At 32.3% G+C, this 14,012-nt stretch overlaps 1 protein-coding gene across 7 annotated transcripts in view; it reads right to left on the reverse strand.

Annotated features, from left to right (window-relative positions):
* The window catches only part of ZNF280D (zinc finger protein 280D), a 117,067-nt gene that overhangs the window by 23,586 nt on the left and 79,469 nt on the right, over positions 1–14,012 (reverse strand). For all 7 annotated transcript variants that reach the window (XR_006729805.1, XR_006729808.1, XM_045529920.1 and 4 more), the window contains 2 exons: positions 7,214–7,259; positions 97–152 (listed from right to left, as the gene is read on the reverse strand). Coding sequence is in view for 5 of the 7 variants with exons in the window: in XM_045529920.1 (XP_045385876.1) it covers positions 97–152; positions 7,214–7,259 (102 nt within the window). In the remaining 2 variants the exon portion in view is untranslated. The remainder of the gene's footprint in view (positions 1–96; positions 153–7,213; positions 7,260–14,012) is intronic.

Below are 14,012 nucleotides of genomic sequence, written 5' to 3' on the forward strand. Positions count from 1 at the left end.
TAAATAGCCCTTAGCCAATTAATTGTGAAATAATTCAGCTCAAGTGTTTTTATATATACTTGAATTTCAAGAGATTCCATTTTTCCTTATATTTACCTTTCAGAATTTGATGTTTCTCTTTCTCCTTCAGCCATATTTGGTCTTGCGATTTCCTGAAAAGATTAATAATACTTTTCTTTTACATACATAGCTAAGCTTAAAGAAAACTGTTTATTATATACAACTTTTAGATAAAAGGAATGTAAGTGTGCAACTTATTATAACAAAGAAATAGAAAAATAATTTTTTAAATATAAAGTATGTACTAGAATAATTCTCATAAATAAAAGCAGGATTAAAACAATTTTTTTTAACCTATAAGAATTTCAGTGTACCAAAAGGTTCTGAATCAAGGCCAAGAAGCAGTTACCCAATTATACCATACCTGCTTTCCTTAACCTCTATTTCAAGGGTGGGTCATAATTACAATTACTTGAATAGAAAACTAGAAAAATACAACTTGAATCTGAACACCAAATATATCCACAGTATTTTATGTAAACATACTAAGTACAGACATTTAAATAAAACATTTCTGAATTTATGATTTTATAGTTAGAGTCATGGTAACTCTTCCACTGTCAAACCAAGAATATGAAACCAATAGACGAATTAAAGAAATATTCTGCTTATTTCAAATGTTTTATGAAGAGGAAAAAATAAAGTAAAACCTCAGTAAGCCAGATGCCAGTCTAACAGTTTATAACAATTACCAGTTATTGAGCACATATGATGCGTGAGGTAGTATGTTAAGAACTTTACATTCACTGTCTCATTTAATCCTCATATTAGATATTATAAACACCATTTTTACAAATGAGAAATAAGATTGAGGGGGTTAAGCAGAGAACCCAAGGTAATATCACAGTAAGTAGTAAAGATTCAAATCTAGGTCTAGCTCTCAACCACTATAGTGGATTGACTCAAGCCTGTAAAATTGATAATGGTGTATTAATCATACACATTTATCTCCTTACCTCCCAAAACCCTGCTAAAAAGAAGGCAAAGAAATAAAAGATTTTCACTCACAAAGACCAAGAAAACAAAATACTAATTGCTAAAAAGATTTGAACAAATTTTCAGAAGATGGAAAGTAGTTGGAAGAGTTGTAATTGACTCAGCATTATGGAGGAAGTTACAACAAAATGTCTACAGTGGGGGAGTGCAAGTAAAAGAGAGTCAATTTGCCCAGAGAACCTAAGACATCTGGTATTTGGAGAAAGCTGGTACAATATCTAGTACATAAAGTGTAAAAATGATGCACAGGGACTGCTGGTTAATCTAAATGGTCCTTCCCCCAACTCACACAACAGGTACCTATCCCTTTTCCTCCCAAAGAGGCTACAGGTTAACTTTCTGAACTGAAGACAGTCTAGACTTGTGAACACCAGGAACAGCAAAGGGCAGGTATGAGATACTGAAAGAAAACAGAAAGATTTAGTAAAAGTCAACATACTGAGTAGAGAGATCCACAGTCCCTCTCCCTGCCTGGCTCCCAGAATGCCAGCAGCCACTCTCCACCCTACCATCCCCAGCTAGAATCTAGAAGATTTCTCTTTGGAGAAAATTATCAGACTGAAAGAAAGATTTCCCATAATGACTCTGGAGAGCATCCTCCTCATCGAACTAATCAGTCAGCTCAGCACCTGATTTTCCTACATTGAAGTCTAAACAATTCCCATGCTGATTGTGCAGGTCTTACAGCGCACAAATCCAGAAGGCAACCTTCACATTGAAATTTACATCAGTAGTCCTCCAAGTGTTACACATGGACACCTGCGGAATCCATGCCACTTTCAGGGCACAAGTGAGGTCACAACTCTCGGTACTTAAACAGTGGTGAGTAAAAATGCTGGCACTTTAACACAAATCAAGGCAGTGGCATCAAATTCAAATTGTACTAGTAGTCACTGTATTCTTCACTACCACACACAAGCAATAAAATTTATTTTATTAAATCACAATCTTTGAGTTCATATCTTTTTAATGTTTTGGGTGACAAAAATGGAAAGTTACGCATAAAGCACCATTGTAACAGGTAGGTCTGTGACTGAGTTGAAAGTTGTACTTCGCCACATGTTTTTCTTCATGGAACAACATTTTTATTTTGAAGAGTAACTATCAAACTATGGATATTTAGACTTGGGAATTTAGTAGGCATTTTCTTGAAAATTAATGGAGTCTGTCATATCAAGGAAAATAATGAAAGTATTTGTTGCTAGTAATAAAATCAAGAAAAATCATACTTTAGGAAAACTCGTATCAGCCACTGATTAGAATAATACTAACATTAATGGGTGACTGCTTGATATTATACAATTAAATATGCCAACATTTGGAAGATCTATGTAACTTAGTGAACCAATATTTTCCAAATGACCAATGCACAATCTTACAAAATAATGTATGGATAAAAGAACGATTCAAAGTGTAAAACAGACAAATAGATTTTGATGTAACACAGTGCAAAAAGTTCAGTGATATGGAGTCAAATTCCACATTTCAACAAACACATATAACAACAAAGCACTGGGTAAGGCTAGATATTCCTCAGACATTTCAACCAAAACAACATATCACAACAGACTGGATAGACATAAGAATCCAGTTTTCTTCTGTTAAGCTCAAGATTAAAGAGATATGCAAAAGTGTAAAATGATGCCTTTTTCTTATTAAGTTTCTTTTGTTTTGGACAACAGTTATTTTTTTTAAATATATGTTACTATATAGTAGGTTTATGATTATTATTTTTGGCAATTAAGTTTTTTTAAATTTCACAATTTTAATTTCTAATATGGTAAACATTGATAATTTTTGAGGGTACTAAGCAGAATATAGTATCCTCTGGAGTTCTGCAGTACACAATCTGTATGGCTATGCAAGGTAGCCCTGGTCCCATACAAACACACAGGTTTTTCAATGAATTTTTCAGGCTCACTCTTCAATTAATACTGTATGGGCAACCAAGGATCACTATACAACTAATGATATCCTTTAACATAAGAAAGAACAAAATAAACAAAAAGGAATAAAGAAAGGAACTTAGAGACCTCAGAGACATTGCTGGGAACAAAAGAAAAAAATATATGTAATTAATATCCCCAAAGAGGTATGTTGTTTTACCCATTAAAAAAATAGCAAGAAACTATAAAAACATAATAAAAGAACAAATAAAAAATTAAAGAGCTCTTCAAAATTACAAATATGGGTAACTAAAATAAGTAATTAAGTTTAGAAAATCTTTTCAAAAAGATGGAACCGAAAAGACAGAAAGATGGAAGGCATGAAAGAAAATACCACACAATTAAAGGAGTTGATGATTCAGAAGGCCCAATGTCAGATCAATAGAAGTTCCCAAAAGAAAGAGAACAGAGCAAATAAAAGTGAAAATTTACCAAACAAATAATACAAGAAAACTTCCCCCAAACAGAAATCTCCAAATTGTAAAGGCTTGTCAAATGCCTACCAGGATGAATAAAAAAAGGATGATGGGTGAACATACGAAATTTCAAAACATCAGGGAAAGATATAATCATTAAAGTTTCCAACAAGAACAAAGTAACTAAATACCAAGAAACTGGAGTGAGAATTGTTACCAGACTTAACAAAAACAATACTAGACATAAGAAGATAGTGGAACAATATTTTAAAAACTGCATAGGAATTGTTTTCTATGTACTTCAGCCAAATTATCATTCAAGTAAATATATTTTTAGATATGCAAAGACTGAAAAAAGATACACTCCTTTTGTGGAAGCTAGCAGATGGCACAATTCATCAAAATGATGAGTAAACCACGAAAACAGGAACTCATGGTTCAGCAAATAGGACATCCAACACAAGAGAGTAGCAAAGGAAAATTTTACAAACTATACACAAGTGTAGAGAGTAACCGGTTTAAATTGAGGCAAGGGGTCTGAGAGATCTCCAGACCTTCCAACAATTTTCTTTGGATGGGTGTGAATGTTTGGAAAAAATATTTCCAAATATAAACAGACAAATTGTAACATTTTTAAAAACAGCATTGGTGCACAGAAAACTAAACAAATGAGTAAAAAAGATACATATTATTAACTCCAGAAAAATAAACCAAGGGATAGGAAAAGAAAAGAAATCATAGTATACTTTCTGGCTCAGCATATCTTATAGTCTCAAAAACTGTGATGTAACTATGCTGGGATCAGTGCTGTACCAAGCTATACTGGAGCCTGAGGCAAAAGGAAAAATGTGTGCCTCTATATATAAATTTTGTGTATCTTTAATCTTTTTCCCCTAGAACATTAAAGTAGTCAAAAATATTGAAAAACTGAAAAGTAGGTGAACTGCAACTCAGAATACTAACTTCAGTCTAAACATTTTACTTCTCAGGGAGGGAGGGAGTGGGGAGGAAAAGAAAATAAACATTTTATTTCTACCAAAACCAGAATTTTATCATTTAACTTTCCTGACCTTAATGATAGGAAATATCAATAATATATTTCTAAATCTAATTCTTTTTTTTAAAATCTTGTTTTGAAATGAGCAAATGGTCCTGTTTCACAATTTCTCTTGACCAAGTGACAATCTTAAAAATTTTTAAATTAACTTCAGTTTACTAAAACTTTTGCTGAATGCTACTGTGGCTGGAATTGTTTAAAAATTCTGAATACCGTTTCCAAATCTGTATAAGATTAAACAAAATATGTTAATAAGTTTTAGAAAACTCAAACAAATCTTGATTTTTATATTACAAATTACTGATATTATATGTTGCTTTAAATTATTTCATATGAAATTTCTATAGAACTTAAATTGTCAGAATATTTAAGTGCCAATTCAGTGGCTGTTTTTTGTAAATCAGATGTATTTATAGAAAACACTTTTCTCCAGCTTATAAATTCAAAATCTGAAGATACTTCATTTAAGTTTTCATATCTCTATTTAAAATATGAAATTAGGACATTTATAATCTTAATTTCTATTTGATAAGCACTTTCCTCATCTTTATCGATATCCTTCACCCAGTGATTCATGCATTTCCGATTTCTTTATTTTTCTAGTTTCAAAGTTGAGAAGAAAATGGATATCTCTTGCTAAAGTTTTATATTCATCAAACATACTTTCCAAATTACTTTCAGTTGTTGTAAGCAAAAAGATAGGCCTTTTATTAAGCATGTAGCTTTCACATATAGTCAAGTTTTCTGATTATAATTACAGCTTTAACTTCTACTTGTTTCAAAAATATCATCCCATATAATTGCATAAAAATTTGTTATCTATTTGTACCAACATGCTTTCAATTTTAGGATAATGTATTTTGTCATTTGATAGTATATCTTTTAATATTTGATAAACATCTTTGTGTGCAAACTGTCTTGATTACATTTGATCTTGATGCCCAGTGATACCTGTATGTGGTTTTATTAATAATGTCATTTTTTAGAATAGACAAGAATATCCTATTTGCTTCTTCAACTCCCCTGCCCCCAAAATATATACCCTTTGTACAATACTAAAAACGATGATTATATTTCAATTCACAGATGCAGCATTCTTTCATGTTAAATTCTGATTATGAGTTAAGCAAGGCACAAATTTGGCATAATTATTTTAGGGGGAAAATATCGGCCTATACACCCTTGTATACACCTGCCATATTTGCTCCAGGAGAATTTTTAATGTAAATGTGCGCACGCGCTCTCTCTCTCTCTCTCTCTCTCTCTCATACACACACACACACAGGGAAATGGAGAGCTACATAAAGAAATAAAGAGCATAGAAATGGTAAAAGCAAAGGTGAATATAAAGTTAATTTTTTAAGTTTTAAATTTAAAGATAAAGTCTAAAGCAAAATTGAAACACTATATTCTGTCTTTATAACATATATAAAAGTATGTCTATATGACAATAGAATAAAAAAAAAGAACACACATAGTATCAGGAATGAAAGAGGGGGTTATCACTACAGATCCAACAGACATTAAAAGGATAAAAAGGGAATACCTCAAGCAACTCTATATATGTAATTGTATAGAGTTTAACATCTTTGATAAAAATGTACCAATCCTTGAAAACCACAAGCTACCAAAACTCACTCAAGAAGAAACATAATGAAAAAAATCTTGTGTCTGTTAAAGCAATTTATTTGTAGTTAAGAACTTTTTAAACAAAAGAAAACTTTCCATGGTAAAAAAGAAAGCTGCTTGGAAGAATTTCTGCCTCAATTTATTTCACTTATGCACTATCCAAGACAAAAAGAATGTTCAAAAGATAAATGACAAAGCTGCTTCACTTTATTATACTAAAAAAGAGGCAAATAATATTAAGCAATACAAATTTTTTTTTTTTTTTTTTTTGAGACAGAGTCTCACTTTGCTGCCCAGGCTAGAATGAGTGCGGTGGCATCAGCCTAGCTCACAGCAACCTCAGACTCCTCGGCTTAAGCGATCTTACCAGCCTCCCAAGTAGCTGGGACTACAGGCATGCGCCACTATGCCCGGCTAATTTTTTTCTATATAGATTTTTAGTTGGCCATATAATTTCTTTCTATTTTTAGTAGAGACGGGGTCTCGCTCTTGCTCAGGCTGGTCTCGAACTCCTGACCTCGAGCAATCCACCCGCCTCGGCCTTCCAGAGTGCTAGGATTACAGGCGTGAGCCACCGCGCCCGGCCTAAAGTAAATTAATATCAAGAAAGCAAGTACTCAAGGAAAACTGTTTCTATACTCATATTAGACTGTCTAGTAAATAACATTTATACAATAATTCTGAGACTTATTAAGAGTATCTGTTTAAGATAGCTGAAATATATTTAATATATATTCAAAATATTTCTATTTTAAAATTAGTTAAAACCTTTGACAGTTTAAATGTCCCAGAAAATTAAATCATCTGGGAAGATTAATTTTCCAATGCACCAAATGATTGCGTTTTTACAGATTTCAGGATTTTTATCTCCCTTACTAGTTGAACTAAATAAGACAAGTGAAACACATAATGTCTTTGTCAAAACAAAAACACCTACAATTTTACTTATTTATCTAATAAAAAATTTAAAGTCTCAGTTATCCTTCTTCCTGATAATATCCCAATTATTATTGATGCATGCATATTGAAATTGAAATTTTTTAAAAAATCACACCAACAATACTTTCAAATGTATAAACCTTTAAGGTATAAAATTAAAGAAACTTTACCTTAGACCCAGGTTCTTGTTCCTTGGTGGGAGCTTCATTTTTTAATCTTGAAAACAAAATAAACATTGAATATATTATTTTATACTTATGATAGTAAACTATGAAACACTTCTTTTTTTGCATGCCCAAATAATTAAACATAAATCTAAACTAATGTACATTTTATACTATAATAGTAAATGACTTCTGTAAAAATAAAATATATGAGAATAAACAGTAGATTCAATAAATGCGCTAAATAAATAAATAAAGACATATATGAAGGTATTTCCTTCTCTAAAAACAAGAGCACTTAAGAAATGTTCTCTTTGCTAAGTACAATTTAAAATATAAGATATATACATTAGTAAAACAGTTTCAAAAAAAGAATTAACTCTTTAAAAAATAAAAGCAGGTTATATGCTTATATATGTAATATGCCTCAGCATTTACTATTGGACTTAAAAATCGAAAAAAGATAAATATTTTATCTTTTGTGAAATTCAATATGATAATGTCACTTCAATATCTATTATAATTAACTTACTCTGGAGGCAGTAAAATCATAGAAATAAGAATTTTGAAGGATATATTCTCTTAAAATTTTCATAAGCATTATTCAAATATCAACTATAAATTTTTTAAACTTCTTCATTTCTAAAAAATATTAATTATAGCTTATTATAACATTAAAAGTATATGCCATCTAGGAAATCTTGCAAAAGAATCAATTTAATATAAAAGCTAGCTTATCTAAAGGGTCTTTGTTTTAGAAACTGTTGGATTCTGAATACTAATTCTGATATTATATACTAAACTCAATTTTAATCTGCATGAGTGCCCACTTGATCTGAAATGCCATTAATCAAGAGTTAAGTGATTCATAACTTTATGAAAGCTTAATAGCTACACCTAAGGAATAATATATTTAACATAAGCCACAAATATATTGATTTAAATTTCATTGACAACAATAAAGATATCTAATAAGATAGAAATGTCAACCTTCATGGCTAGTCGATGAAATATGGGAGATGGCAAACACCTTCCTCCTTTATCCATTCTCTGAGGGCACATTTTAAAATTTAGGGCTATAAATGCTTATGCTTTAGTAGATATTAATAATAGTAAGCTGTGTAATTATCTATCTACATTTTATTTATTACACAAAATTGAAAACAACTTAAAATAGATCATGTCCTTTTTTTGGTAGAACCACTATATTGGTAGTCCATTACAATAATCTGTAAGTAATTTGTCAAACAAATTGAAATGAATAAAACTTGCACAAAAAATTGACAAAATATACAAATGTCAATCATATTTTGGGTTAATGATTTTATAACTGTCTCAAGTATTTGTGAACAACATTTTTATAAAGATGAGATTACATTACGTATATAGTAAAACTTCATTGCTTTAATGAAGTACATGGGAAAATAATAATACTTTTAAGAATAACGTGTAAAAAAAAAAAAGAATAACGTGTAAAGTATCAATAAGAAAACATGAAAAATTAGTGTAAACCAAAAGTAGATATTGAATTAATGAAGTTTTGAAATAAATTTGTATATTACAACTGATTTTTATTTCTAAACATTTAATTGTTTTAAATTCAGTTTGAAAAAAAAAATAAGTTGGTCAAAGGAGTTTAAAAATATTTTATAAAAGATTTTTTCCTTTTTAGCTTACTGTTGCAAAAGTTATCAAAGACCTTACATTCTTATAAAAGAAATATTACTATGCTAATCATTTTCACATATGGTTAGTGTAATAAATTAGTTTTATGCAGCAATTAAAATGAGAGCCATTAAGCATGTTTAATTATTACTGCTGGCATTTCAATTGGGGAAACTGAGTCCTCTTAGTATATCTGCAATGAGGGCTGGTTACAGAGGTTTTTATTACTCTTCACTTTACTGGCTAAGAAACTGGTAGGTGAAAACACAATAAGTTATTGAAATAACTAGCATTAAGAGGCCCATGATCCCAATCTTGTTTTATACCTTTTACCTTTCTCTCTAAGGGATCGATTGTAACAATGAGTGAAAACATTTAGCAAAACAAATCTAAAAAAAAATTTAGAAAAGCACATTATAAATTTTGAGCTACAAATTCATCACTAAAATGTACACTAAAATTCTGTAACTATAAAAGTATACTTTAATAAATTTTAATACAACTAATAATACAAGATTAAGACTTTTAGAAAAGAAGAAAAATTTTCTTACCTTTAATTCTTACTCATTAAAGATACCTGCTGAAATAGTCATCATTTCAAATATTCAATTGCTTTGGTAGACAACAGTGAAATTTGCTAAGCTCAAAGTTCTGAGCTAATGACCTGCCATTAGGTAATTATACTTTCTCCCATGAATGTTGCAATAATTTTGTATATAAAAATGTAGTGTAATATTTAGAACAAACCCTATTACCCTATTTAAGATTTCAATGCAAAGAGGACTGAAGCAGGGCCTGGCAATTGATTTCAACATCTTTATTGATCAAGATTACAATTAAGTAATTTTTCTCTTCTATGGAAACCTGCTGAAATAGATCTTTCTGATATATTTCTAGAAGACAAACCTTTCCCTCTAAAGTCTAAAATTAAGTAAATGGCCCTATTTACATTTTTCTGCAGGTCATATGACCAATCCAAGGCCACACACAAATGAATATTCTGGTTCACTTACAGTAGTATGCTCCTTTGAGGTTTCATTCACACTATAAACATACCATGGGGGTAGGCAGTGGAGCTGTAAGGGGAAAAATATTCAGATTCATTTGAGCTAGGCCACAGTCCCTTTTTTCCAATAAATTTCAAAGTTTAAAATTTCAACGCTGATTTTTAAAATGTAATCTTCAATTTAAGAATCTTTGTAAACATATTAAACAAGATGAAAAGAGGCTGTACAGTAAGCCATTAGTAAAGTCAACCAGTTCTCATGACCTTCCACTTAGCCATTCAGGACTAAATTTAAGACAGTAATCATCACACTAAGAAACAGCAGTAAAACATTTATTGTACCATTTCTGATTATTTGTTCTGAGAAGTGTTAACAGATTTCTGTACAGAAAGGGTAACGGAGCCTAAACATTTACCAGATTGCACATATATCAGGTACTGTGTTAAATGTTCTGGTCCAAAGTTTAAAAAGACAGTCTCTCCTCTCAAGGAGTCTGTTGTCAAGAAAACACACTGAAGCAAATATTTAAAGAATTGTGGAAAGTTTTAGAAAAGAGACATCTATATGATGCAATAGCTATACAAAGAACTGCACGTAGGGGTGGGGAACTTGCAGCTTTCTGATTTCAAGACTGTTCTTTTTAAAGTACCAAATGAAGCAAGAAAAGCTTCATCTTTCTCTGCTGCAGCCCTTTTAATAAAAGGATTTGTTCTGCAAAATTTGGATTCAGTCAAAAAGCTGCACTCAAGGATCCAGAAGGCCACATGTGGCCCCAAGGCCCCAGGTTCCCCACCCCATTAATATCATGCTAAAGTGTTCATACTAAGAATATTAAGGCTAATAGAAAAGTATGGTCAAATTTGTACATCAGAAAAAGAAAGGGCAGTACTGGTAGAAGACAAGTTCTAGTCAAGGAGTCCTGTTAAGAGACAGTTAATGATCAGGATCTAGAATTTGTTTTAAAAAAAAAAAAGAGAGACAGAGACAGTTAATCACTGTCTCAACTAAAACAGTAGTAGTGTCAATGGAGAAAAGGAAGCCTCAGGGACATTTTAAGAGAAAACCAACAGAAAAGAAGCATCCACTGGATAAAAGTAAATGAGGAGAACAAATATGATCCCCAAATGTTTGCCTTGAGTGGCAAGAGATTAATCAAAATAAGGAACTCAGAAGGGGTAAAAAAGTTTATTTTGTGGGGAAATTTAATTCCATTTTGACATACTGAATTTGTGATGCTTGTAGAACATTCATATGGAAATATTTACAACTCAGACTTTCTCACTCTTGTGTATGTCATCCTTATGCACAATTACAACCATCACTTCTATTCAGGTAACTCCAAAATCAACATCTAGAGCATGACCCCTCCATTTTTATTACTATTTATTATTTTTCAATCAGTTGACAATTCAGTTCAGAAATATAGTATATTAGAGTTAGACTTGAGTCCTAAGAGATTATATCATTCAACTGCCCCCATCTTCTGGACAAGAAAATATAAGGTCTGAAAATGCTAAAGTAATGAAGCCATTAAGCAACAGAACCAGAATTAAATATGTGGGTTTATGTCAAATTTCCACTGCAATGCCTCATAGCACATTCCTCTCCTGCGAATCAGGCTTCCTTACGATCATGCCAGGAAAAGTGAAAAAGCTTAACCGATACACCTCCTAAATGTTTTCTACTCTAAAACATGCTGAGTCTCACTGCCAAATTAATCTTACTGCAAGAACAATTTATGCCATTCTTGGTTCAAATGTTCTACTGTCCACACATCATAGAAATACTGCCCCAAGACTGGGAGGCTAAATTATTGTCCCAATGCTATGGCTGTGTCAGTTGCTGCCTACTCCTCTGCAGAAAGAAGGTCTTCACAATGAAGCTTAGTTCTATCCGGTTCCTCAGCCAATTGTAAGCAAGGCAAGTACATTTGGATCCACAAGTACAAGCAGAGAAGTGATAGTGTAAAGTACTCAGTAATTTAGTCTCTGGAGACAGAGAGCCAGAATTTAAACTGAGGCTCTCCACTTAACAGCTATGTGACTTTGGGCAAATTATTTAACATGTATCTGTACCTTAGTTTTCTCATCCATAAAATCAGGACAATAATAGTCTGTATTTCATAAATCTGTGAGAATTAAATAAGTAAATGCAAAACACTTTGAAAAGTGTCTGACACATTGTATGTGCTCAGTAAATGTTAGCTATTATTACTGCCGCGGGTAGTCTGGAATCAATCTTCCTGCTCAGAATTTGCTTGAGCATGTACAACACAGGCTCCTTTTACTACCTAAGTATCTCTACTGTTTTGAGATTCCTCTGCCTTGCTTCTGCCACACCCTCAAACACAACACATTAGACATTAATTTTGATTGTTGGTTTACTCCCCTTAGGGGCAGCCCTATTTGCTCTACTATGAGATGATCTACCCATTTCGAAATACTTGGGTATGCTTTGGTCATCTAAAGTAAGCAAAGATAGAGCAGAAAAATCATTCTATATGGATAGAAGAAAAGACTGGGTAAAGACAGGGAGACAAGGAATCAAAAAGACCAAAATATTTGTGTGTAAAAATGTGAAGATAAAAATAAGACAATCAATATAGACATAAGATTTTAGTGCCAGACTAGGGCTCTATTTTTTTATCTTGTTTTGTTGGCAATATTGAATTACACCCTGGATATTTAATTTATAATGTATAAGCAACTATCCTCAGGACCAAAAACCAGAAAAAATGGCAATAACCTCAGAATCACTGGTACCTTTTGTCCTAAATGGACTAAAGTTTCATTTATCTTTCCATCTCTCTGGGTATCACATTCTTCCCTGCTTAGTGATATCAAAAGAAGTCCAAACTGCCAGAAACCACCATATCTTGATACACAGGTCCTGTCTACTGACTTACAATTATATAAGAGGGGCAAATATATTACATCAATTTTGAAAGGGAACAACTATTTTATAATTCCTAAAGATCTGGTTTGAGATATTAATGTCTGGGGTAAGATGACAGAATCTAGGAGCATGAGCCACCAATATCTCCAATCCCAATCACATTTCAAAAGTTTAGAGAAGGAAATAAGCCCAAAATGAACTAATAGATCAGTCTGCTTTTTAAAAATTTCTGCTAAATGTATGAAATGAAGACACTCTGACCATTGTGAAGACATAAAACTCTCTAATTTGGATTGTGACCAAAGCCAGTAACCCCTCCAAGTAAGTTCAGAATCTCACAGGAAAATAATGGAATGACCTCTTACATATTCTTTAATGGTAACAGATTCAGTGAGTAAACATTTTTAACTGAATATTTTCAAATGTAAGACTTATAAAGTGGTTGAATATAGTGATATTTGACTTTGGGAATAGGTCTAGATTCCCATCTGGTATGGCATTTCACAAAAATAATATGACATATACATGGTATTAGTGATTTAACTGATTATGAAAATCTTGGCTGGGCGCAGTGGCTCACACTTGTAATCCTAGCTTTTTGGGAGGCCAAGGCAGGAGGATAGCTGCAGCTCAGGGGTCCGACACCAGCCTGACCACAGTGAGACCCCGTCTCTATACCCTAGAAATAAGAAACAAACAAACAAACAAAAGACAAAAAAAAAATACACAAAACCCAGCCGGGCATCATGGCGCGCGCCTGTAGTCCCGGCTACCTGGGAGGCTGAGGCAGAAGGATCGCTCACAGCCCAGGACCTGGAGCGTGTGGTGACTAAAATCACTGCGCTCTACCCAGGGACACCAAGTGACACTCTGTCTCAACAACAACAACTAAAAAAAAAAAAAAAAAAAACAGAGAAAAAAAAAAAAAAGAAAATCAATTGACTGGGTGGCTCTGTGAAAATGTGGATTCAGGGTCTACATTTCTGTCTCCCTTATTTTATAATTACCTTGGTGGCAGAACCATATCTATGTTTCCATTTTCAATACCTGACACAGAGTGTTGTGCACGTAAAATAGGGTATCAATGTTCAGCATCAAGGAATATATGGAGGGGTTATCTATATATACTATGGAAGAGCCATGTAGTTAGTATCAGTGCCAAGTATAAAACTCAGTATCTCTTTTGTCCACTCTGAAATAAGAGGGGGGAACTCACAGTTTCAAGAAAAGTCAATTTT

The sequence above is a fragment of the Lemur catta genome, chromosome 1 (genome assembly GCF_020740605.2).
Source record: "Lemur catta isolate mLemCat1 chromosome 1, mLemCat1.pri, whole genome shotgun sequence".
Taxonomy (NCBI): domain Eukaryota; kingdom Metazoa; phylum Chordata; class Mammalia; order Primates; family Lemuridae; genus Lemur; species Lemur catta.